This window comes from Strix uralensis, chromosome 14, assembly GCF_047716275.1.
Source record: "Strix uralensis isolate ZFMK-TIS-50842 chromosome 14, bStrUra1, whole genome shotgun sequence".
Taxonomy (NCBI): domain Eukaryota; kingdom Metazoa; phylum Chordata; class Aves; order Strigiformes; family Strigidae; genus Strix; species Strix uralensis.
In genome coordinates this window covers 10,037,445-10,065,427 of record NC_133985.1, presented here as the reverse complement: position 1 = coordinate 10,065,427, position 27,983 = coordinate 10,037,445, and the positions used below count along the sequence as shown (strand labels likewise).

The window sequence follows — 27,983 nt, the reverse complement described above, 5'->3', positions numbered from 1 at the left end:
GTAGATGCATCTGAGATGAAAAATTGATCATAGAAAAACTGATCATAAAATGATGATGCAAGTTTTAATATGCAGAACAATCTACACAATCTTCAGTGTATGCTTGTCCATCAAAACCCACTGATATCCAATTAACAATGTGAATAGAAGTTACAGCTAATAAAATACCTACAGGAATAATATTATCAATGGGCTATGTCTCTGTACATCTTAAGGAACTCTAAGCAGTCAAGGATTAGTATTACAGTACCTAACTCCCTTTGACACACCCTCTATGTGATGGGAAGCCCGGAAAAAAACTCTTAAGATTTGACACCAACAGTTTTTTCTTCTATTGTAGACCCCTTGCCTCTCTCAAGAATAATGAGCTGAACCTCTGGAGTGAAACTGCATAACAATATTGCAGGCAGTCCAGGAACTATTTTCAGACAAGGATGTGAAACATTTTGCTATGGGACCAATTTCAGTAAATAAAGTGCAATGTAAAGCTGATATTCCCTATATTACAGCAGACATAGTTGCTGTAGGTAAGACAATAACTATTTGCACAGTTCAAATTCTTAGCTATCAACAATTTTGATTTCCTCATCAAAATACACACAGCACTGTTAACCTTCAAAGGAATGTTTTGATAACTGATGAGATTACAGCATTAACATCACAGAAGTGTCATTTTCACATGTAATGAAGTGAACCACAAGCCAATATTTGAATATTCATACATATGTGTGTGTACATATATATACTGAGAGAGAGAAAGACAGGGAGAGAATTTGGAATATTTTATATATTTCTGAAGTGAATGTATTCATGATTTGGTGAAGTGACTTAATTAAGAATAGGACCATTGACTGGAAGTATTAAGAACCAGGTTCATAATTTGTTACTTTGTTTGGAAACACTGATAAAAATACCGTGAATGTTAGATATGGGCTTGACTCACCACAGAACTACCCAGGGGCCAAGATGTATTTCATTCAGATAATAACATCGATCTATCGCTTAGTGTTGTAGTTAAATACATCGTGTTTGGAAATGAAAAAAAATAGCTTGATAGCTGAAGGCTGGATCCATGTTTTTTGAGACTCTGGGACAGCAACTACTGTAACTATCTATTTTTGATGGATAAACTTCATTCTGCATTTGGACATTGGGAATTACCAGACTGCCTTGGGTATTGGCAAGTTTGAGCAGCATCCAAGTGTCCAATTTGGTTCAGACTAGACTCAGTCCAAAGAGAAAATTTGATGCTTTTATTCTATTAGAAGCATTTCACTTTCTCTCTATTTAAGTGTTCTTTAAAAGAATTATTTCTTTATTTCTCCCATGAGTTTTAGAAAGATGGGCTTTGAATTGAAACAGTGTGAGGTCACAACTCCCAGTTTCTGATGATTATGTTTGCACATCAATCTCCCATTTTATAAACAGCACTGAGGAGGCTTCATGCTGTCTATATTTGTTTTGGTTTTAGGCAGAAAAAGTTGGGGAGATAAAAAATTTGTTATTGTAGGTCATGGTCCAAGTACCTGTTTTAGACTGAGGTGCTTTTACTTTGGGAAATCATGAGATTCCCTGATTTTTTTACTTCACTAGTAGCTGCTAAATTGCATTTTTGGACAATGGAATTTGGGATTCTGGTTCCAAAATTTGGCAAGGTCCAGCTTTTATACCGATCTAGTGTTTCCCCTCTGGCCAGGAAGCATTTCCTGTGCCTGTATAGCCTGATTTTATTAGGGGGAGGGAAGATAAAAACCTTGCATATTCCCCCTAATCCTATCACACACTAAATCACCTCATTCATACGGACTCCACCAATGCTGCTTTCCCCATTTCCTGAGTTACTTAGCAACAACCATCCCTCCCTTTTCCACTCCCCCATCCATCCTTTCATTTTTTTTCCCTTTGCAATCACGATTTCCAGGCTGTTTAGAAAAATGAGGATGCTCAGCAGCATAGGGCAAGCTTTTCCTTCCAACCTCCCTTTTCATGCCTGCCAAATCCTTCTCGCCTCCAAAATGAAAATCCAGGCTGCCTGCATATGTGTAATCAAAGGTTAAAAAGCACCCCGGCTGACACCACGCATGTGTTAATCTGTGCTGCAGCAGAGTGCATCATTTCCACTTTGACCTCAGAGTTAATCTGCATTCAGGCAGAAGCTCCATTGCTTTATTCTTTCTTTTCTATTCTTTTCTCTCGTTTACTCTTTCTATTGCTTAATTGGATTTTGTTGCATGTGTGTGAACGGTTCTGTAAATGTATGCATGTGTATGTATTTCTTCTTTCCTTGACTGCTTTTATTCAGTGAGTGTCTGTGGCTTTGTTTTTTTTTTCTTTTCTCCCCATTATATTATTCCCCTAGATTTGGAAGCTGCTGCCTGCTGCCTGAGCTGACGTTTTCTGATTATATCTGCAAAGGGCTTGTGCAGATCTAATTTCTGTCCCCCTGCATATTAATTCCTGCAGCTGGGCGCAATGTATCATCCCACTGACGGGACCTGGTAGGGAGGGGGGAGAACCACTACCAAAAAAAAATTAAAGAAGGGGACGGATCCATCTGCAACCAAGAGGAAAGGGGAAAAAACTGGGGAGGGGGGGGGGAGAAAAAGAGATGATTCCTCCAAATCCAACAAGCCTGGGGAGCACTGCATTCTTGAATCCTGCATTTTCTCTCAAAATGATGGTGTGGGCACTTCTGTTCCTCTCTCTCATCCAGTGGTAAGATGTGCTTTCTGATTCTGTTTCTGTTTGCGGGGCGGGGGGGGTGGGGGGAGAGAGGGAGGGCTGGGGGGTGAAGAATCTGTTTGCAAATTTGCAGAGCTGTGGTGAGAATGCCGAAGGTTTGGGTAGCGGCATTACATTCATCTATCTCCTAGCAGCTGAGATCTTACAATGTTTTATTTCTCTTACAATTGTTGTCGCTCTGAAATGGACAGGGAGGGTAAGCAGCGGGTGTGTATGATGGTGGTACATGCCGGGTGTTTCATAGAATTTATGCCATATTAGCAAAGCCTTTTATCTCTGAATTATTGTTTGCTACAGTGCATGGAGTTATAATACAGCTGTGTTTTGTGGGCAGAATGTCAGTGCATTCATGCTTGTTTTCACCTAAGCAGCCCCATCATGGCTGTGCCTGGGCTGTGGGCTCCGGAGCGCTGTACGTGTGTTCCGTCCGTGAGGAGCCGGTGCAAGGATTCGGGACCAAGGACAGGGATGCAGATCTCTGCACAACCCTCCCGAGGCAGGCAGCCAGGTGCTGCCTGCATCTCCCACTTACGGAAATGCTTTTAATACTGATAGAACAAGCAGTGGGATGTAATAGTGTTCGCTGATCATATGAGATGACTGTTTACAACAGCATTTACCCCCCACCCTGACACATGTACTGTTTGAAGACAACCTGTGCATGCTGCATATGTGTATTGTACACATAAATGTAAAGAAGTAAAAATCTTAGCAGAGGAAGGAGTTTATGTGTAGATGAGTAGAAAGTAGAGGGGGGAGTGAGTATTGCTGCAGTGCCAAGCATTACGCTGAACCAGACATTCTTGCAAAAAAATTGTGGACTGTGCATTTAACAGGTTAGATGAGAAAGTAGCATTGCATTGTGAAGTGCCTGGCCTTTCAAGTGGCAACAGACTTTTCCTCACAGCTGCATAAGCCATGTTGTCATTGATACATTAGAGAAGTTAGTGCCCACTCTTTTCTACTATTAATGCTGTATTCATACAGGCTCCTCATTCAAGTTTACCTTCTTTTTCTCCCCTCTTTTTACCTGGACACTACCATACTAAAAAGTGGGTTATTTCTGTTTGCCTTTCTATTTGCTTAAGAAAAATCAGACTTTGTAGCTGCAGTTGTAGGATTTTAGTTCTAAGTAAAATAAAGGGTCAAAATTATTAGCCAGGGAAAATAAAAGTTGCTGGCTTTTAGAGTAACTTTCTTCACACAAAAAGGACTTGGTGAAGAATTTCTGTGAAAAGAAATTTTAAATGGTTAAAAATGGACTAGAAAGTGAAATAAAGCTTGGTGAGCCTACCACAAGAGATACTTTGTCATTGGGAGTAAGATTACAGGTATAAGGTATCTCTAATTCTTGCAGAATCATTTATGATTACTGTGTGAATACAGCAATGGAAAATGAGCTTTTGCAGGATTTCATGAACACAGGGTCTCAGATTATTTTGACATAAAACTTCCACTAAAATAATCCCAGATATTTATTTTAACACGCTTCCTTCTTTCCACTCATCTTTCAGAATAACATAGCCCGAGAGGAACTTTGCCAAAATTACTTCATAAGCTTTAAAAGAAACTCTTCATAATGTAAATTAAAGTTTTCTCAGCAAAAGGTTGTTTTCTGTTCATAGCCATCTGATAGCAAAGATGGTTTCCTCTGACAGCTTCCTGACCTCATGATTTTAAAGAATAAATAATATTCAGAGAAACAACATTGAAAAGCTACAAGGGGAAAATTACCCTTAGTGCTTTACAAAAATATTTTAAATTAGTCAACATTCAGGTACAATTTGAATTCTAACAATCAGGACACTTTTCTCCCTCTGTTCTGGAAGAAACTTTACTATCAGTTTTGGAAACTCATGGACCAAGACACAGTTACAAAAGTTGAACTTAGATACCATTTATTTATAGCCAGGATGAAAGGTTTTTTTGTTAAAAACTCAAACACTTCAGAAGGAAGGCAATATAATTGTATTATGTCACTTGCCTTGGACACTGAAATTCTGAAAGGCCGATGCAACTGAACACTAACATATGTTCTCCATATTATGCATGTGAATAAATGTGTTGACATCAATCAGAACACACACAAATGTTTAAGTATTTGCAGAATTTGATCAAAGTAACTGAACACATAAAAATTGATTACCAGTATTGTACAGAAGTTTTTCCCTTATTAATACAAAAAATTACTATATAGAGAAATTGTCACAAAATTGTTGATATTTAGAAGATTAGAGAAAGTTAAAGCATCATTCAGGCATTAATGGCAGTAGCTAAAATTCTGGCATTGACTTCAGCAAACCATGATTTGAATGAACTCAGAACAAATGCCATACTCCAGCACTGCAGTATTTCACCTTTACAACAATTTTATGTGTTAGTTTTATTACATGCACAGAGTACATCCTTACAAACGTGCACACTAAAGTTTTAGGAAGTGCTTTCTTCCAATTTGTTTCTTGACATTCATAACTGTACTGCAAACTTCTTGCATGAAGTTCCACCATCACCTTATCACTCAGACTAGTATAACAGCATAGTGCAGTCCATCATATTGACTGAAGCTGTGTTTCAGTGCAAATGAGTCAAACTAAACTCCAAATTTCTGAAAATTGTGCATCAAAATCATGGGGTTTAGAAACACTTTAAAAATGTAAATAAAATAGTTTGATATTTGCACACTTCAATATGGGGTTTAATTGGAAATAAGTATTTGATTACACTTATTGAACATGTAATAGATAATTAACACGTTACATGTAATAGAGCTCACTCACCAACAAAGTTTTGGATAGATTTAAAGCTATACTCCGCACACTATTTACATGTAAGTTTTATTAGTTATTTCTGCATAGTCCTTAGCTTTAACAAATTGTCATCAAAAATCATATGAACACAGTGCAAAGTAATGTCCAGATGTGAAATGTTGGACACTAGCTACTTTTACTTTTTCACTCGTTAGTGCCTAAATAGTGTCATGGCAATGTTTCTGTGCTGCAGCTAGATACCTAAAAATGAAAATTGTCAAGACTGATCAGAAGAAAGCATAAATAAAGCAATCATTTTAGCACCAAAATACTTCAGTGCATATGTCAATATATGTATTTTTACTAGTAAATTACTAAACATGGGAGTAAATAAAATTGTTTTGTTCTTGCAAAACACTAGCAATGTCAGTTGGGTTCCTGCACTGTGAGATAAGTGATATAATAACAATGATTAAAAGAGGCATGAATATCACTGAGCTGAACAGTCATTTAGAATTACTGTAAAGGTTGCTAACATCAGTTTGGTATGAATTCTGTGGCTTTAGTTATTCGTACACTAGCTTCCAACAGTATCACACAGTGTGTAGCACTAATATTAAGTCAGAGGTCCCACTGAAGCCACTTGTAGCATTATTAGAATAAGATGTTGCTCAGCAAGAGACAATTTCTCAACTAACAAGAAATGGTTTCTTTTAAAGAAGTGTCATGACAGAAGACATGAATCTAGGTGCTATTAAATGATGACTTTATCCTTGTCTATGATACTATGAAATCGAATAGTTAGTGCTGACTGGCCTATATACTACAGTGCTTGTTTCAGCAGAGCTGAAGCTGTGTGGACACAGGATCTGCACTCGACTTGAACATTTCAGGGGTAGAAAGGAGGGTGAGACTGCTTTTGAGTTTTTCATAGCCTGCTATCAGCTGTAATGCTGGGATACAAACTTGAAACAACTATTATTGTAATAAAAGGACTACTAAAACCACTGATCTAAAGTAGATTTGACCAATTAAGTAAAATTCTCACTCTCTCATTACTAATGTCTTGATGGGGCAAAAAGATTACAGACAGTTTCCCTACTTGCAAGTATATAATGATTTGGAGATGTGTATTAAGCCCTTTAACTACTGCTTTAGACTATACCCACCTAACCAAAACCTGCATGCCAAAATTCATGCATTTCAAAATACTCTAATGAATGTGCAAAGTGATGTTAGAAAGTCTTTCAGAAAGTTTGAATCCTTAAAAATCTGAGAAGTGAAACTTCTTAATAAAAAAACTATAGAAACTAAGTACAGTAAAAATAGCTTAGGAAACGAATCTACTCTTTTAACGTAGTATTTCCCATACGATTCATATTGTACGTCTTCTTCATGGCCATCCAAATCATGCTTTTGGGTCTTAAGTTTAAACTGTTCTTGATCAGTGCTGATCTGGAAAAAAGATCTCATTGATTTGGATTGTGGTCGCATTGTTTTCCTCTTTATGCTACATTTGCTCTGTTAGCATATGTCAAGAAATTCTGCAACAGTTGCACAACAATTTAAAAGGGAAGAAGACTCTGATAGGAGTGAACACATGAAGGGAAAAGAAACAAATGTCTGGTCAAAGGAAACTGAGTCTAAATATCAGTCCCAGTATAATTAAACTCTTATATACTTTCTCTGACAATTTCTCTCACCACTTTCTCCAACAAAGAACTGAATTTTGAATTGAAAGCATGAATTATTAAAGGATTAGATAAAGCATTAGACACAGGTGAGCAATAACAGGTGCACTTGCATAATTATAGCAAGGTTGATTTTTTTTTTCATATTCTGCCTCTTATGCCTTTTTAGAGTATATCTGTACTGATCAGTACAGTACCTTGCAGAGACAGAATCACAGAGTGGTTTGAGTTGGAAGGGACCTTAAAGATCATGTAGTTCCACCCCCCTGCCATGGGCAGGGACACCTTCCACTAGAACAGGTTGCTCACAGCCCCGTCCAACCTGGCCTTGAACCCTTCCAGGGAGGGGGCAGCCACAGCTTCTCTGGGCAACCAGAGAATGCGTTCAAGTAGGCTCTAAAGCAGAGGCAATTTTAAGGTCAGTACTTCTGACTGGCACTGTCCTGCAATGTGGAGATGCACTAGCTCATTTGAAGCTAGCTCAGTACCCTGCAGCCTTTCCCTTGTTACGTCCAGCCACTCTAGCTATAAAAGCTCGATATATTACTAGATTCAAAGATTCTATTAGGATGATAATTTGATTTTTTTTTTTTAAACATTCAGCAGAATAACTAGAGTGTACTGTGGTTCTCTGCTTCATTGGTACAGTCTGAACTGCTGCTTTACAACCTGCTGTACCTGCAGCCCCACTTAAAAGTCTCATACAGAAAAAAAGGTAGATCATGTGAGAGTGGCAGTGAAAAATACAATGCTAGCTGGGGGCTTGCTTAATACAAATTTGGGCTTAGAAAATATACACATTAAAAAAATTATTGACATAGGAATGTTAGAACTGAAGTTTATTTTTTTTTATTTTTCATGATTCATAGCCTATCTAGTGTTGTACCTTTTTTTATGGACATTTATTGCAATATAAATTCCCTTTAACACAGACGGTAAGGCTTGATTGCCTATTTTCCCAGTTATGTCTGCTAAGAAATCAACACCCTATCCTATACCTAATGCTGAAAATCTCAGCAGTTTTAGGAATCTCCTCACATGATGGGCCTAGTTTTATCCTCTCAGTGATCTCTGACCCACTGAAGTCAGTCTGTTGCTGAAGGAAAAGCCAGAACCTATACAGTATTAATTCTTACAGGTAGTTAGTTATATGTTCATAAGTAAGAACTGGGAAATAACCCAAAGTTAAATTATAACTCAGTAAGAATCTTCAAGAAGTGTTTCTTACACTGCATAATGCTTTTACTTTTTGCAGAAAGCTCTCAACCTACATTCCAGCTAACTGATTTACAATACCTCTAAAGACTTTTTTTCTTCATTCCATCTTTTTTATTCGATATAGAAGATTAGCTTGAACTTTACACTCCACTTCAACCCACAGACTGTAATGTAAATTGATCTTAAGTGGCACACAGGTTTTGTCCTGAGCCCCTGGACATAAAGGAATTTCTCCACTCAAGAACAGAGCTTGTTTTCTGTGAATGGAAGTCCTGAACAAGAACTAGGGAGACTTTGTGGCAGTAAAAGAGACATGTTTTTTTATCTCTTTTTAGAAAAGATATGACAAGTGATGACAGAAATAGTTGTCCAGGTAACTTCACTGGAAGTAGTTGTATGCTTCTGCGTTCAAAGGTGGAGGTTGTTTACTTAGAACAAGATACATTCATTATATGATGCATAAAAAGACTGCAGAAAGTACCAGGAAAGAACCATAAATTGCAGAAAAAAAGTCCATCACCATAGTCAGGTAACTATATTTATTATTAGGTACGGAAGAGCCCGTTTCATAGAATGAGACTAAAACCAAACTTATTCAGCACTTACGAAATTAGGGACTACAATTGCCCCGAGTGAATATATCCAAAGCACAAAAAACAGGGTGAAGAGCTATTTTAGCTGAAGGGGAGATGAGAAAGGAACAGCATAAAGTGTAAAATTCTAAATGCACTAATTTTTCTAGACTTTAGACTCAATACAATGAGTGACTTCTGATGACTTAAAACTTAACATTCATTGCCTGCTTCCTTTTGATACTGGGTTATAGCCCAAATTGTCACGATGCTAATAAAAAGCATACCATGAGAGCCTGGATTCACCTAGTGTGCACACCTGTAGAGGCGTATTGTCTTTAAAGGCATTTTATTTAGGTGAGGTCCTGGCTCAGAAGAGCTCCGGTGCAGTAAGTAGGAGCTTTCCTGTTGTCTGAACTGGGTCCAGTTTCTATTTGTGATGTCCAGAAGTAACCTGCTTGTTTGATTCGTCCAATTAAGAAGAAATTCAGCTTTGCACTAAACCAGAAGGTGGAGAAAACGGCATTTCATTTTATCTTTGGAAACAAGAAAATAATATTACTTGCTTTTAAACTTGTCATATGAAGTGGTTAGAAATTCATTTATATCAGAATGTGTAACCATCTCCTTCAATGTGAGAAATTTACAAAAAACTATCTTTTTTTTTCATCCATATGAAAAAAGAGTGGGAAGAGGGAGATAGTGGGTACATATTTTCACAAGTCCCAGCACCTGCCAACTGGCTGAAACAAACTGAGGTAAAAGAGGGGCGAAGGTGGTAGGTTGAAGAAAGCTATTGAGAGAACAGTGAGGATTACATCTAGTGTGATTCGGGGGTATTTGTATAGTTGACAGGAAATTAATATGCGAGTCTTGTCAGACTGAATATTGGGTATTCAGTCTGACACACGGTGATATCCTCTTATTTATATAACTGGGTAATATTTTTAACACAGCTACTGTCAAAAAAGGGAGGCTTTAATGCTGCTGAAAACCACCAGTGACTGCATAAGCAGAAGAGAAATATAGCAAACACCTTCCCATGTAAATGACTACCTCAGCTGCATAATCTTTCTTCATGTGATGTCCTAAGCAACATGGAAAAAAGTTGACTACAGAAGCATTACTTCTTTTCTCTTATATAAAGGGCATAGAGCACCCAATGAAATTATCATTGTCTGCCTGAAAACCTATGAAAATGGTTTTCTTTCTAATCAGTGAGGTAATGCAAAGCCCAAAGATTTACATAGATTCAAAATGAAGAAAAATACTTCAAAGTCCATTAAACTCAGTGGTAACATTTCGTTACAGGAAATCTCTAGCTGCATGTTTCTGGAAGCGGAGAGCTTTTATCAGGGAAGCATCATTATATTCTTGCCCTGATCTTTTGCTCTTAGCTTCCACTATTGACATCTGCCAGATGCAAAATACGTGGCACAATATATAGCTGATGTAACCCAGAGTAATCATTACATTATGATTACTGCAAAGTTATAGCAGATAATAGAACTTCAGTAATTTATACAAGAACCTCAAATCAACAAATGATTAAGGAGAAAATCACTAATGTGTAAGTCAGATTTTCTTGTCTACAGGATCAGTTCTATTTTTTCAGATTTAGTGGAAGGACATTTTCACACATATTCAGTAAAGTACAACACAATGCGTAGGCCTAGCTGTGAAATTTGGCCATTGTATATGAAACTAAATATTACTTTTACAAGATAGAACTTTCATCTGTTTGGAGACAGCCAGCAAAACATTAAAGAAATAGCATTTTTACAAAACCTAAGCCAACATATACAGATTATTACCAAAAATAAAACATCAATATACAGAAAAAAGCTAGTTTAAAAAAATGAAGGATAATAATGGGCATTTGGAAAGAACGGAACTAGAAGAAGATATCTACTTTTTATGCTTGCATTAGCTCTTTCCAAATGAAGCATGTAATCATGTATGAAATTGTATGTTTTACTGAATGTCATCCTGGACTTTGGTGTGAACTCTTACGGTGAGAGGCTAGCTTTTTTCTGAGCTATTTATCAACTTAAGCTTTTTGAATACTCCATATTCTACAGAAAAATACCTATGGTTCTATACATTGATGAGAAATGCATCTTAAAGAGGATCTCATGCATACCCCAAATAACATTCTGACAGAATTCCCTGGAAAACAGTGGGTGATATGAGAAAATGAATGTTTTCCTTCAGTAGTGATTCAACGTTATATTGTGTAACACAAATAGCGTGTTTTGGTCATATGAAGCTTTTGTTAATCTGTAGTAAAATATCTTCAGATCTAAACAGAAATCTGCTTGCTGCAACAGATTGAGGATTATCTACTGAATTCCACTTTCATTTAATTCCCTTATTTTTCAAGAGAAAGAAAAAGATAGAAGGAGGAAGAATGAAAAAGACAACAATTAAGCACAATTAATATTAATGAGATCATGTTAGAAAGCTTTATGAAACTAATCAATATATTATTCAATATATTATTAAGTGATAATGCACTTCTGAGACCTACTGATCTATACAAATGTTTGATAAAGCTGGAAAAAGTGTGTCACCAAACCAGCATGAATTATACTCATAAGGTCAAATAAAGAGATCAGTCATCTCTTGGCCATCCTATGAAAGGGTGGTATAGGATGTACTCTGCTTTTCCTCTCCAAAAACTGATGAAGACACAAAAGACTTCATGCTGTAGATTAACACTAAAAAGGTTTCAATCAGGTATACAGCAGATACTGATTCAGGCAAAGGAGAACAGCTCATCAAGGAGCCTGCAATCATCTTTCCTCTTCAGCTATTCTGAACAACATCTCTGGTTTTCACTTTTACAGGCCTAAGAGCCATTCTTCCAAAGTTTAGGCATTCAAACTGCCTCTGTGTGTAGAAAAGTCATCACCTGATCCAAAAAAATCAGTAACAAAATTCTATATGCAGATCATTAGCTCATGCTTATTTGTGGTAATGGCCAATATTTTCGAAACAATTGTGAAACCATTGCCGAAACAGATATCACACCAAAGGCAAAGAAGCACACATATCTCAGTGAATGAAGAATGCCACCAAATAATTGATATACAATTAAAATTACAGTCAGCTTGACTTTCTATGGATGATATCACTGATAACTCTTAGAATTACTTAATACAGAGAGTAAGGACTTCAGCTATGAGCCCAGAAAGGCTGTACAGTTACTGTGAATAGGAGGCAGAACTGCAGAAGATATGGAAGTGAATTATGAAGGCTGGAATTATACAGCATTTTTAACATAGCGACAAGAAGCCTGCTATTACTTCAACAGAAAACCAGTGCAGGGATTCAGAAAGATGAGCTATTATGATCAAATTAACAAAGATGACAAATGCAGGGCAACTCTTTGCATGAAGTGAAGATAGCCTGCGTATACGTTTTGGAAGTTAGAGGCAAGGGAAATGTCACACTCAAATGAGAACAGAAGTGAAAAACTGGTAGTAGCTCCCAGTTATGAAGTAAAAGGAGAGAGAAGCAGACAAAGTAACTCCCTTACCACAATAAGTAACTGTGGTTGGAGGAGTGGTCATGCTGTAAGATGACATGGAAAAAAAGATGAGGTGTGTGGTCCTCGTAATAATATCTGCGCTGCCAAGAACTGTCTTAGCAGCTGAACTTGAAGACTGTAAAACCACCTTTTGGCTTCTATATACATAACTGAAATGATAAATTTTGTTCCCACAGCCTGTGAGGGCTGTGAACCCAAATATGTTAGAGTATTAAAATTTGATTTTGTAACGTAGTAAAGGAATCACTATTTTCTTGGAAGGTAAGGATTTGGAAGAGGTCAAGGTTACCAGTGGTAAAACACTTGGAGTTTAGAATACAATCACAAATATTGCTGCTCTTTTAATGATCCAAAATAATTAACTAGCATCAAAGATGCATTGCACTGAATAAACATACTGGATATTTGTAAGCTCTTTGGGGCAAGGACAATCAACATTACATCAATAACATTTTTTTTTCCATTTTATTTCCCTAGTTTATAAAGGAAATGCTAAAAAACCCACTAAGCTGCTTTAAAGATTTAAAGCATGCACTTAAAATAACTTAAAACCTTAATAAAGTTCTAATGCAGCACATAAGATTAAAGTAACCACAAATCTTTAGGGCCAAATTCTTAACTTTTAAGTCCAGCATAACTAATAAGGCTCTGAACACCATATTTAAGAGGCAATGGTGAGCAACATGAAAATATTCTTCTCTGCCACTGGTTATTGTGATACAGATTTACAACGCTGCCTCCTTGATATCAAAAGGTTGTAAGATACCTCTATTTCACCCAGGTAAGGATGGTGTTTCTTTCTTCTCATAACATTCCACCACTGCCTCCAGAAAGACTTAACTTCTCATAAATTAAATTAAGCGATTCCAAATTATTTGCTATTATTATCCAACCACTTTTAACCACTTTCATACCCACTTAATATACTTTAACTACTTAATATCCAGTCAGTTTTACTCTGGGTATACTTCTTAATAAGGATTATTTCTATAAAGAGTTCCAGAATTTACTATTCAGTCATCTAGGGATTATATGTGTGAAAACAAACCCTGTATGGATTTGATTTTAAGAGGGAATAGGAATAATTTTAGCCTTACAGATTTCAAAAAATGGATTTTATTTTAAGCTTTGAAATAAAATTAATCTTTGGGCAGAAACCAAGAATTTCAACTCACTTAGTAACTTTGAAAAAGTTCTGAGTATATGATGGCTTTTGGAGAGTATTAGAAGAGAAAATTGTTTGCAGTTTTAATTATATAATTTGTTAAGGAGGAAAAAAAAAGAGGAAACATACTATATCTGTATAATCACTTCTTCTGTAATGGTCCTCAAAGCACTGTCTCTTTCAATCTCTCTATAGTAGATAAGCAGCAGAGGTGATTAAATTCATTGCAGTATATATTCAGATTAAAAACTGAGAAACATTTGTTATCTGCAATTGTTACCTGCATATGCAATGTTCTGAGCTCCTCAATAAAATACTAATGAAAGGATTTAATGAAAAAACCCAGAAGCTTAATACTCAAATTATGCCCAGCCATAAATAGTATGTATTTTAAATACAACTTCTCATTTTAGTTTACCTGCAAGAATTCCAGACAGCATGTGAAGAGTGCATTTCTTTAGCAGAGACGCATCTGCAATAACACCTTGGGAAACTGAGGCAGCTAAACTGGGGTTCAATTCTGCATGGAATCTAGCATTCAAGCCTTCATCAAGGAAAGCACTTTCACTTCTGTTCAAATGTTTACCAACATGGTTTTCTGCACCAGGATCAGAAAACTGAGCACTTGGCAGTATGAAAAGCATAATCCTGGAAAATGACAGATATAAGATAAAAATCCCAATATTGCCAGCAAGTGTATTCCAGTTATGTCCTCTCTTCTAAATTATTTCACTGGTAATGTCTCCTGGAAAACTGTAGAGGTTGGAATAGCACCTGTTCTTTATTTATCAAATTATTTTGAGGTATATTTGCCACATTCCCCAGGGATTCAGGAGGATAAACTGCATGTAGAAGTTTTGCTTCAGTGGCTTCCAGTGCAATTTCTTCTCATCAATACTCTGCCATTTTGTGTAAGTCTGTAGCTCACAAAAAGCTGCTGGAGCTGTAGCAAGGGAAACTGAAGATTAATTTATCCATGTGAGAAATATGCTGTGATTAGTAAAACCTCCTTATCCTCCCTTACCTTCCATTAATTTCAGGGGTTTGCCCTCTTTCCAAATTTTCAGGTCTCCATTCTCACCTGATGGTCCCATCTGGCATCTGCTCGAGTCATGAAAAGACTCTTCCTGTTTTTAAAAAGTTCCTGATTATGTAGTTTGGATAAGATCCACAAAGGACCAACAAAATCCATGAAGCATCATGGTGTCTCCTCTATAGCAACTAGGGTCTGAAACCATCTTCATTTTGCCATTTAGCCTATTCTTAGCTGCCATGATGCTTTGTGTGGCTGCCCTAAGTATCTTAATGGATTCTGCTTCAGTGCTCACAAAAGTACAATCTCCGTAAATGACACATGTAGCTGGTGCTCACACCTCTTAAACGGAGCCCCCACAGCTGGGAATGGACTAGCTCAAGATGACCTGTTCAGATGGTAGCAGCTGCCTATCACTACTTGGTCTTGTACTGATTCACCCTTAAAGCTTTGCTGACATGCCATGGTGGATGATTCATAGAGCTCTGAAAAAGGGCCAAGAAAACCTGCTGGGGATCTGGAAATTGTGGTCTGAATATGTGGATGTTTTGGTGTACATCTGAAACAGTCTCTGCAGCATATTTAGTGGATCCTTTGACTTAGCCACAGTATAGAGCTGCAATGAAGATGAGGAGAAAAAAAAACTATCCTCTTAGATAAGCTTTTGAACTGAAGGAAGCATTTTTACCTATGTATGTCTTTCCGTACTTTGTACCACTCTCTGTAGTATCTTCTGCACTCTGTATTCCATTGCTAAACATATTTTGAAACTCTAGTTACATGAGTCTACATCTCCTAGACCTTAATGTGGTTTCTCCCTCTCCAGGAATTTCAGAAATAAATCGGTCATAGTTGTACCTTATAAACTTGGTTTCCAATGCAGTTTTTCAAAATAATGTTTTTGTAATATATTTATGGCCACATCTACTGATATTTCTGACCCTTGTAGCCAGTTCCACACATTAATCAAACCCACTCTTAGCTTCTGCTTGTACTCGGTTATAGTTCTGATTCTTGCCCTCTTTTTGAGTTATGAGGCATCCATCTTCATCTCTGAATACCATCTACTTATAAAATAAGTTTCTAGTAGCTTTCTCTTTAAAGGTTCCTTTCCTTTTACAAAGACAAACTTCTCTGATCATAGTAAGAACAATGACAGTTTATAAAATAAAATTATACTATATTGATGAGATAGTCAAAAAAGGTATGCCAAAATATTTCTGGAGGAAAAAGAAAAGTCTGGGAGATATATGTTTGTATGTGTGTGAAATACAAATTGCTCCTATTTTCCTGGTGTTTTGACTAGCATTAATAGTCACATTTAAATATAAGGCATGGGAAGATAGGCTTTGCAGTGATCATTATGCCTAGCCCACTCAAATGTCAAAAATTTCAGAGTTAGGTAGAATTTGCATGTTATGTGCTTTACATTTTACTTATTGGAGACTGATAGGCCAAAAAGAGAGAAATGACACTGACTGAACCCATACACAGTTTTTTCTCATTAAAATAAAGTTACAGAGTCACCGTATTATTTATTAGTTAACACCATTAAAACAACTCACCATTTTTCAGAAAAAGATTTTGAAGGTCTTGCATTAAAAGCTGAATACACTTAACAGTGAGATTTTCTTCCTATGGAATAGATATCCAGAGTATGTATTTTACATCTTTTACTGTACTCCTGGCATTTCTTTCTGAAGTTATGTTCCAAAACATTTGTCATAGTGGGGCATAAATAGGAAAGGAAGATGTAGCAGCTTTGCATCCATATTTACCTTGGAAGGAACATTTGTGAACTGTAGCATGTAGCCCTGCAACACAACACTGCCATTGCTAATGACAAGCCATAATCTTTGCACTGAGCTTGCAAGGCCTCAGGACAGAGGGTTGTCAGGCCTGCTGGGTCTGAACTTTTCTTGACTTGCCCACAGCTTTGTTTTACTTAGTTTAGCTACTATGGCAATTTCACTAATTGACCAGGCATCTATGGCTAATTTGACTTTTTGTATGGTACACCCATAGTTTTATATAGACAATAGTAACAAGCAGTGAGCCTGTGAAGAATGAGTTATCTACATAGTTATGTAATGCAGAGAAATACAAGCCTAGTATGACAGCAGGAGCCTTGAGAAGTGGATATGGGATGCAGTATAGAGGGGTACAGGCATGGGGTGACATTGCCATTGAATAACCCCGCCTGGGTGCACATTACAGCAGAGGTGCTGACAATCCTTATCCAGAAGCTAGGATGTTCATATGCCCCACAGAATTAAGGAGATGCTGACACGAAGCCATCCCAATAGTACCAACCACCAAGGAAAGTCCAACAGAATTCCACAACAAAACCAACATAGGCCATTTCATCAAAATAAATAAATAAATTCCATAGGGGAAATTCAGGCACACTTGTTGACAATTTTCCTACTCAGCTGACATAGAGACATTAGCTTGCCACTTACATTCTTAATGTATCACACATCTACCCTGTTATCAGAACTAAATTCTACATCCACCCCTGCACAGTCTGTTTTATGAGCATGAGTGCAAACAGCGTCTTGCATGATATGTTGGTTTATGTGGGAACACATGGGTTACTATTGGTTACCATGCATTAAAAATGAAGTTAAATCAGAAGCATTGTTTAAAAAAACCCAAGGAAAACCAGTTTAATTTTCACCATTTGCTTACACTCATTTTGTGAATGAGTTAGCTTCATAAGTTAATTAAAGACATGTATCAAGCAACTATTTTCTGTTCATTCAGCTCTTTCAAGACACATTTCTTTCTAATAAACATTTCAGTAATGATACTTCCATGATCTGAAAGAAGCAAGAATTAAGAATATACTCAGAATAAACCTATACTTGTTTTAAGTTTATTTTTGACCGGCTCCCTAATCATTCAGGGTTTATCTGACCCACTTGGTTTACCAAAGATATGGCCTAGAATGTTGCTGATAAGTACGATGGAAGTGTGATTCCCAGCCATGCAATGTCATTTCCTAAGGCATGGTTAGTGATTGTTTCTTCCTCCATAATGAGATGGCTTACCATCATGCCTAGTCTTCATCAAACACAAATAAAAAGGCACATTTATGTGCCTATTTATGTTGTAAAAATGGTTTACACTTACATGCAGAGATGATATAACTTGGCTTATCATAGCAAGTAGAAGGACACTAATCCTTTAACTGGGGTAAGCATTCAATGTTCCTGACTCCCAGCCCAACCCTAGGAATACCACATTATAGAGCTTTGCTGTGTACTGAGACGTAGAAGACAAGAACGAAAACATTCCCTGGCAGATTTAATTCTAATGAGGATTTATATTAGTTTAACTCAAATTTTAAAGCTCACATCTGTAAACAGATAAAGGTATTCTAAACCTCAAAAAAAGGCTCAGGAGGGTTACTCAATAAGCAAAACTGCTGACATTTCTAGCACCTCACATGTTTGTTTTTAAACATTGTCAGATAGTGATGTGAAGATGACTACATCATGAATGATTGACTGCAGAAGTGACTTCCTTCTGGGTGAAATTACCATGCTGACAAAATATAAAAAAAAAAATTGTGCAAGTATTTTGAAAAGCCATGAATATGAGTACCTCATAGGGTATTACAGAACAAGAATCTTTATGTCATTTTTCAAATCTAATTGAGCAATAGGATTGGGGTTTTTGAGCTAATGTTGTTTAAATAGAAGGCTGGAGGGCATCCATGTTTTCCTAATCTTACTCACTGAGAACAGAATTAAGCTTTTTGCTCCTCTTGTTAATTTATAGTGAGATTTTAGAGCAATCTTTTCTAAAAGTAATGTACCTTATTGGAGAAGAGAAATTACATATAATAGTAATAGATAACAATTCCATACAATAAAACACAGCCAGAAAAAATGAAGAGAACTCACACTAAAAAACACCTAGTTGGATCACATTTCAGTAATGGCTATTAACTCCTTCTCTTGAGCTCTACCAGGTACAGTGGAAATCTATAGGAGCTGAGTAATAGCAACAGGCAAAAATCATGCCCCAAGTGCCTTAGATTTCATGTGCAGAGACGCATAGAACAGTTTTAAAAGAAATTTAAAGAGGAGAGAAGGGGCTGGGAGGGGAAAGAAGTGAAGAGGATAGGAAGGTAAACCAAAAAAAAAAACTTCAGAGGCTCACCTAATTCCAAGGTTACATCTTTTGCAATTAGATACAGCTAGAGAATTTCAGATAAAGTAGCAGATCAACTCAAGCTAACCTGGTGATGCAGAAGAATATGTGAACATATTTCTCCCTTTGCTGTTTGTTTCTATCTAATACTTTCCTTTGCTTGCCACTAAAATGAGTAGCCATAACCACAGTAAAAAGAGATACATGAGTAGATTATATAATGTCCAGTAAACAAGATGTAAGGAAACATATTCATACAAGCTTCCAGCTCAAAAAAAATTTGAAATAATCATCTTAAGTTATGGAGGCTTATTTGAATCATCTGGTCACATCTTAGACTCCTCCAGAGTTCTCTTAAGTATAAATGTTGCACTTCAGGCTCAGACTGTTCAAAATTATGATGTGTGCTTGTTTCTATAATTATCTCTCTTGTTCCTTACTGGCTATACAAATTTGTTTCACCCCTCTACATTTTGCTATCCTCCCTGGGGGCAGCATATATTTCATCTCCCTGCCCGCAAGTTTTATATTATGGTGTAATTCAGTTTTGGACAATTCCATCGGTCTGTTCTGATAGATCTGAGGATAGAAATCCCTTATTAACTTATTTAACCAATGTGCCTCAACTTTCTGCTGGAGAAATGGATTCTAGACTGGGTGCTACATTTCAGCTTTTGGTTCTTTGCTAGGTGCTAACACTGGTCCCTGATTCTGGTAATTTTGGTGACAATTGGCCATGAGCCCTTGTGTTGGTACTAGAAATATTTAAAAAGGGACAATAATCCTCATGCTCACTCATGACTTGAATCCAATCAGTTGTGCACTGCAAAAATGGCACGGCAATTTTTCAGTACAGTGAACTAGAAAACAGTAAATACTACAAACCACAAGTTTTACTGGTAGCACTCTCAATAAATGCACTCCAAAGGGCTTTTTTAAAAAGCATTTTCACAAACTTACAGGAAGGAAACAAAACTTAAACCAAGTTAAATTTTCAACTTTTCTGAGTAAACACTTTCTGAAGTAACATTCAGCTGAATCTGCAAATATGGAAAGAAGATGTTTTAACTATAACGGGCTAAAATTTATGATGTGATAAGGTGCCGTAGCTAATGTGAGTGCACGTCTTGGGAAAGATGTAGAATGCCTGGAAGATAAACAAGTCTGCTATGATTGACAGTTTTATAGCGACTAATGCAAAACCATCATCACCATGTAACATTTTAGAAGTCTGTGAAGAGGTTTAAGATTTGGGCTGCTTTACTCAAAATGGCTGACAAGTACTAGTGAGGATACTCTGAGTTGCTGAATAACTAGAAGGCAGACTGTAAAATCCACAGCATGACAGTTAGGTGCTGCGTTGCCAGGTATCATCTCATTCAGTGGAAAACAGTGTAAATGTTCACAGGAATCTGACCGGCCTTTAAATCTCAATGTAGGGATAGTTTTCAGAAATGACTGATTCCTGGCAATCTAGGGCCTTCATGTACTGTAAAGATGACTGAAAAGTTATCTGCTGGGAGTAGTCGTCTGTGCTACTCTAGTGATTTCTGGGTCTTGAATACCCATTTTGAGACTTGTGAGCTCAGTCCCTACTTAATCTTAGTGTTTCAGCTGTAGTGCTTTATTTATGAGAACTGTAGTATTATTTTAATAATTTCTTTCTTGTACACTTCAGTACCTCTGTGACTTAGGAATGACAGAAAAACTCAGCTTTGTTTTGTTTTTAAGCAGTGATCACTTCATGACAAGTTTTTAAATACACAATTTGAATAATTCACGGACTGATAGCTGTAGCAGTAGCAGCTGCATAGGAAATAAACTATCTTCTACAGCTGACCTACCTAAAATCCAACCTACCCAAACCATGAAGTAGAGATAAGAACTGTTCTTTCTCGTGAACTTCCTCAGCCTCCCTCGCTACATGACTATGTCAAGTGGTCAAATTGCAGCTAATACTCCCTAGAGACCAAGTCTGAAAGAAGCTTTTCTGGAAACACTGTGAATCTAGTATTTCAGGCTCTTCTGGAACAAAGCTCCATCCAGGTACCAGAATTGCAGTCTCACCAGACCCAGAACTCTAGGTGGAGGGAGCAGGACAACAAGACACTTTCTTTGTGATTTCTTAGCACAAACTGCTCAATACAGTCTCCATTTCCTTTTATGGAACTTCTGATAACTGGGAACTTCTTTTCCTCTTTAAGCAAAGCATTATTCTTCATTTCCATCTCTGATGTGGGAATTGACTTGGAATGAGATTAATTTTCACATTTCATGATTTGCAATCCTGAGAGAAGTGAAGGTTGGGTATTGTGATGAACATTTAGTAGTAAAAGAGAAAATAGGTATCATGGTCCTTGTCACAGCCTTAGGATTTAAACAATACAAATGGACAGAATAGAAACATGAACAGGGAGAGAGAATTCAGCACACAGCTTTGTGAAAACATTTTCTATTTCAACTGAGATAGCTTTACTTAAAATATGATTGGCAGTCAAGAAGAGAGAATATAGATACAGCTAGATTTCCACAGACACTGTAATCTCCTGCAAATACACTATTCTCTACATACTCATATGCCACATCTGCATACACCATCTCTGTATCCACAGTGGGAACTTGGAATATGTCCTTCCCTCGCAGTGACCGAATTATCATAATGAATAATGTATGGCCTACAGATTAGGGTAATTTTTTATGCACATCAGAGAATGAATTTAGCTTGACTGTTCATTAAGTTAAACAGTGCTGTTAGGTAAAATAGAAAGCCTTGTTTCAGTCCTTCACTGAGAGGTAGAAAACATTGGTGCTTTAAGTGGAAGACTCACTTCCACTACTGTATGCATGAGTAGTTTAGTAAATCTTTGCTGTAGGCTCCATAGCTTCTATAGCCTACTTGGTATAAAAGATTAAATTGGTCATATTCTTTTGACAAATAAACTTAAGTTTTTAATTCAACTAATTAGTTGTTGGTTATTCAGTACTGCTATAGGTCTTTTTCTTCAGGGACTTTGTGGCTACTATGGTTCTGCTTGTAAACAGCTATACAGTAGCAGGCAAATTCCAGGGATAATTGACATGTGAAGTTTCCTAATAGAACAACTTGGAAATAGTTAAAATTCATTTTCTGTATTTAGAAAAGTTAAAGGATGGAGCCACAGCAGGTACAAATTGGCATATCTTATTTAAAGTCACCAGACTTATAGAGATTTTGACCAGCTGAATGTCTATGACCTCACATCTGAATGTTGAAAGACTGAACAGTCATGGGAAGTTTTTGCAACAGAGAAGAGTATCATTTACCTTCTACTACTTGTAACAAGTTGTGAAAATCATGTTCTTGTGGATTAGGAAATATGTACCTTATTTCAAAGGGATATCCTTTATGAGTTATTGCTCACTAATGAAATAAGATGTGCTCAATCTGTCTCTCAGTTTAGACTGAAAAATTATTGCTGCTGTCTGTGATTTTAAATAATATATACTGTCTCTTTACCAACATATGGTATGTCATTCCAAGAAATGCTATGTATGATTATTCTGGAAGTTACATTAGAGTGTCTGATATAGAGATGTCGTGGAACAGCAGAGATCATCAAAAGTTATAATGCTGACTTTATGTTAGCAATTAACTAAAAACACAGTAGTTTTGAATTAGAAAATCTACCCTTTATTTTGAATTTTGAACTAAAGAATTTAAGTCAAAGGGCTTGAAAGGATAATATAAGACAGCTAAATACCATCAATATAATTATTTGCTAAATTTTACTAAAGTGATGATTATTTTTACGTAGGTATCAATCTTACTTGCATGGAAATGAAAGCAAAAAAGAAAATAAATCATACTGAATCTATTAAAGAGAGGAACGGATTCCTAAACTGTAATGAGGACTTCCATGGTTTTAGACTGCTAAGAGAACAGTGTATCTGCACATTAACGAAACCTTTGACTAATTGGCTTTTCTGTGTCTTCTAGATAAGGTTCAGAACAGAAGATGGAAAAAAATTATTTTCCTAACAGATCAGTGATTTCTCAGCAGAGATATCCTCTGGGACTGATTGAACTAATCTTCTACAATTTCAGCATATTGCCAGTATAGAAATAATGCCTTTAGTGCTAAGGGGTCTGTAAAAGAGGCTATGCCAATGACATAGAACATCTTGTCACTAGTACTTTATCCCTTGGTTCGTGAACCCAGTTCTACCTGCAGTAGGTATCTCTGCCACAGAGGTTACACTTTCTCCATGAGTGATTAAATGTTGCCCAGATGGTACTGCAAAAAACTTATGGGTGATGTGTACTAGCAAAGATCTGGAGAATCTGGTTGTGAGTTTGTGTAATCTCTGTGCTGAAGTTACACGTCACCAATGAGCTATATAAATGTTATAAATCAAGTAACAACTTCTTTAATGCAGAATTAGGATTAGTATGTGTATTTTACAGTGAGGAAGACAAGAAACATAAGTTAAAACTCTTTTTAGCCCCTGCCATGGTAAAAACTCCATTGGCAAAATGAGGTTTGTATGTAATAGTAGATTGAGATACCAGTTCGTAGATCTTTGCACATTTTATAAAAAAATTTTAAAAATATGACTAAATCTTCTGCTGTCATCCACCCCACAAATATTCCTGTAGTCCAAATTAATGCACTTCCTGGTCTAAATTAATAAATTATTATTAGCATGCAGTGATTTCTGCCCTCTGTCTAATTTGTGAAGATGTATTTCAAGTAATATGACACATACAAAGAGCCCCCCTTGAATGTTCGGCACGCTCATGGTTATGTATACATATACGTAATTAATTACAGTCACAGCTGCCTCACGCAGGCTTAGGTGGCAAATTGAGCAGGCATTGGACCAGATGACCTCCAAAAGCACATTCTAACTTTAATTACTTTACAACTTGAAGTTTCAAGATTGGGTTCTGACCCTCTTAAGCCATCTCTTTTCCAAACAAGGAAACTGAATTTATGTAGAGCAGTCTTGCACACATGGCATTAATGTCAGAAGTGAGAATATCTCAAACAGATTTTGTATCAGTGTATGAAACATTAACTTTCAAAAAATTATACTGTAATCTGCAAGTAGGTAAATATGTGCTTCTTTGCATACCTATATTACTAGATTTGAAAACTTCTAGCAGTCATAAAAATAAAAACAGATTTCAGTATGCATTTGGGTGTAATCTGGGCTTTATCAAATCTGTTCTGGACATTAAAAGCACTTGCAAAATTTAGGCCATATAATCAGAAGGATTGATCTCAAAGTTTTAAGGAGATGAAAAGGGTTTTGTCATTATAACTTTCATTAGTATTAATGGCGTTGCACAGCTAAAGCCCTGCTCATCTGGATAGAGATACACCTCTGATTGTTCTGGCTAGTAAGCAGTTTTACACAGACAATTGGATACCCATGCTAACTTATGATCCACTTGGAATTCATATAAAAGCTGGAATTCAGTGGTCTTTTTCCCTAGTTCCATTGGCTGTGTTCCCTCTCCTCTCTCTCATACTAATCTCATAAAGCATTTGCTGTTTTTTGAGATTTAGAGTGCCAAAATGGCTTGAAATGGCAGATGAGCAAACAAATAGCTATTTCTTTCCTACAAATAATTACCAAGAGGAAATGGAAGTTTTAGTCACTGTGGGCTGCTGTTCAATAATGTCATTCTAGATTTGAGACACATCCTAGACAAACATACTTCTTCATCACTGTCAAGACTCTGCTAACTAGCTGTTTGACTTTTGAAGCTTTCTCATCACATTAGTATTAGGAACACATTATCTTTGTGAAAGAATGTATTTGATTTACATTTTCCATTCAGAAAAAATATTCTTTTTCGAGAATGGATATTTAATTGGTTATAAAACAGGAGTATGGCTTTTTATATATAAAGTTGGGTTTTTTCAGTCACTTTGCATAGACTGAAAACATATAAACTAGTGCCTTCTGTTTGCAAAGACTTTATTTAGAAGGATTTCCTTTCCTCCAGGAGGGAGAACCTCACTTCAGTTATGTTCCTTTGAATTACAGTTAGATCTTTGAACTCCGGACAGCTGAATAAACAAATTTTCCCCACCGATTTAATTATCCTGGCCTGTTTGTCAGTACCAGTAGAATACTATATAGCACACTGCCAATTAAAACTCCATTCCTGACTGCCAGCAAAACACTACAGTTTCAGGCCTGTGTAGCCAGAGGGAGGAGGTTGGATTGCCTGTTCTTGATCTGGGAAGCTGAAGCTCCCGGATGCGTGTGGCTGGCACAGGGTGGGTTAGGTGGTGCCTGGAGGCTGCAGTCAGGGGCACTCAGTACACGAAGTGAAGGCACAGATTAGCCTAGCTTCGCTAGCAGTTTCCAAGCTCAATTCAGTATAATGCAAGAGTGGCTCTCATGTGCATGCTATGCATTCCTAGTTATTACAGCCCTATGCGCAGGCTCAGGCAGCTTCAAATTTCACTGTATTTTCAGGACCTTCTGGGAAACAGTGTTATACAGAGAGGCATAGATGTGCTGTGGCTCTTTCCTGTTAGGCTGTGCCCATGGGGAAGAAAGAAGCTAAAACCTCGTTCATAGTTAAGTTGTATTTGTGCAGTTGGCTTACAGCTCCCAAATGCCCAACATGGGAAAGCCTCCAGGCCATCCACTCTTCGTAGGTATAAGCAGGGCGCAGCAGGATAGCACTGTAGGGAGGAGTGAGCAAGAACTGAGCTGAGCAAAAATCTGCTCTCTGAGACTCCGGGACTAGTCATCTGTTTACTATTGCACCCACGGCCATGGTCAGCTGTGACTGCTTTCAATCTTGTGTACCAAGCATGAGTTCCAGCCCCCGTGACAATCTACTTGTCTGTGTTCTTTCCTACTTCTGTACAGATTCTGGCTGAAATGGGAAAATAATGAAATTTTCTGCTTTTGACCCATTCGTATCCAAACTCCACCCATTGGCTTAAGACATTTGTAGTATCATTAAGATTTTTCATATCCAGCAGTGCTGAAACCTTGTCACAGAAGCAGGTCAGGAAAGAAGGGCACTGGCATATTATGCAAAAATTTACAGTTGCCTAGCACCATTCAGCTGACTAGCACTGACATTCTGAAATGAAAATATCTGATGATGTCATATTCTAAAGTAGTTTCTATGTTCTCCTCTAGAACTGGAGGCACAGATTTGAAGAAAACAAAACATCCATTGAGGCTAGTCTACACTTTACTGATTCCTAACTTGCCCTTTTTACTGTGCTAAGCAGGTTGAATTATACTAGATCTGCTGTCATACTGCTCAGTAGCAGAAAAAAATGGTAGACAGACCTTTTATCCTCTCTGGGTTCTAGTTAGCAAAAGTGAAAACGAAAACAACTGGCAAAAATTTGTGCTGAAGTTTCCAAATGCACAATAAGCTCAAGTTCATCAGAGTGGAGAAAAGCTGTGTGACAGTTTGTTTGAATGAATCTAATTATTGGTCTTGTCAGTAATGTGTTGCATCAAATCATTCTCTCAAAGAGAAATAACGCAACAACCCTGTGTACATACTAAGTGATATTTTGGTGGAGAGTTGCATAAGCTCAGCGACAATTAGATTTGTTTCATAACAGGTCCCACCTGAGTCAGAGAAAAAATCGGCATGCCAAAGGTGATAAGCACTGGTATTCCTTCAAATAGGCAGAGTATGATCTCAACTGTACTAAAAGGAAATGTTGCTAAAGTGAACTGTAACCTCAGCTGTTATGTGACATCTTTACTGTGAGTGTCCTTTTATAAAGCAGGCAATTTTTCAATGCTTTGTACAGAACTATTAAAACCTGAATTATGTGTGTATTGTCTCTGAAGAGGTTACTTACAAATTAATGTTTTTCAAGGCTTTCCATTTCTTCATTTTTATTTCTTTAACAGTTCCACCCAAAAGGGAGATGATGATTATGAAGATTACACTTCAAATAAGACTTGGGTTTTGACTCCCAAAGTCCATGAGAGTGATGTCACTCTTATTTTAAATGGCTTGCTGGAAGGATATGACAACAAGTTGAGGCCTGACATAGGAGGTATGTTTTTACACCATTTTTGATTAAGCAGTGAAAAGAAAGCATTTTCATACCACATATACACAGGAAGCAGAATCCATTCAAAATAGTTTGTGAAAACAAACTACAATGTAGTAAAACACCAGTGGCATGAAAAGTAGTCACTATTTTGGAAGCTGACATAAATTAAGATTACTAAATCTGTTCTGAGATATCTAATAAGACTGTTGTGATTTGATGAATCAGGCTGCTCGTAACGATGCACCTGCACAGGAAGTGTGGAATTTAACTTTTGGGAAATGAAAAAGCAAGTTCTTATCTTTTTTGTATATCTAAGTGAGGGTGTTAGAGAATCACAAATAACATATTGAAAAGGAAGGCCAAAATGAGGATAATGAAGTGTGATCCTTGTGTGATGTGACGGACACAGACAGAGCCTCTAACAGCAGCAGGTCTGCATTGACAGATGCAGCATGGGCCCTCACCTGCACAGCAGGGCCAGAAGTCACTGGGGCACAGAGGAAGAGGTTCACAAAAGATAACTGCAGTCACGTAAGGCCAACCTCCCTAGATTTCACCCACAGACAGTATAAGTATATAGACCCAAGCTGGGACTCATAACGGAAGTCTTATTTGACTGAATCACCTTTTATAGGAGCCTTTTATAGGAGCCTTCCTCTCCACTGATTATTGAGGGAGCTCGAAGAGACAGATCTCCCTGAGCTGCTGCAAGTCAGGTTGCAAAGGCCCATGTGTGCACAGAACAGACAGACAATACCTCTGTAGAAGAGGATATAGCAGTAGTGAGATTATAGAAAAACCTAAAGAGAATTCATGGATGAGGCAGGCAGAGGAAAGCAGAGAGCAGCAAGGTTAATGAAGGAAGCTGTTTCTATCGAGTTTATAGAGGCTTAAAAACGAAGGAATTTTTCACAGTGAGGGATAACATGAGTATTTAACCTTCAGTGTATGTATATAGTGTAAATTAGCAGAGGAATTTGTTTTATTCTTCCAATCCAAGACTTTAGAGAACAGAAGAAAATTAAGCATTCATAAAAGCATCTGGGAAAAAAACCCACC

At 37.1% G+C, this 27,983-nt stretch overlaps 1 protein-coding gene across 2 annotated transcripts in view; it reads left to right on the top strand.

Annotated features, from left to right (window-relative positions):
* The first annotated feature begins 2,605 nt into the window (after positions 1-2,605).
* Positions 2,606-27,983, top strand: part of GABRG2 (gamma-aminobutyric acid type A receptor subunit gamma2) — a 72,077-nt gene continuing 46,699 nt past the window's right edge. For both annotated transcript variants that reach the window (XM_074884109.1, XM_074884108.1), the window contains exons 1-2: positions 2,606-2,715; positions 26,776-26,924. In XM_074884109.1, coding sequence (XP_074740210.1) covers positions 2,609-2,715; positions 26,776-26,924 — 256 coding nt within the window. In that variant the 5' untranslated portion in view covers positions 2,606-2,608. The remainder of the gene's footprint in view (positions 2,716-26,775; positions 26,925-27,983) is intronic.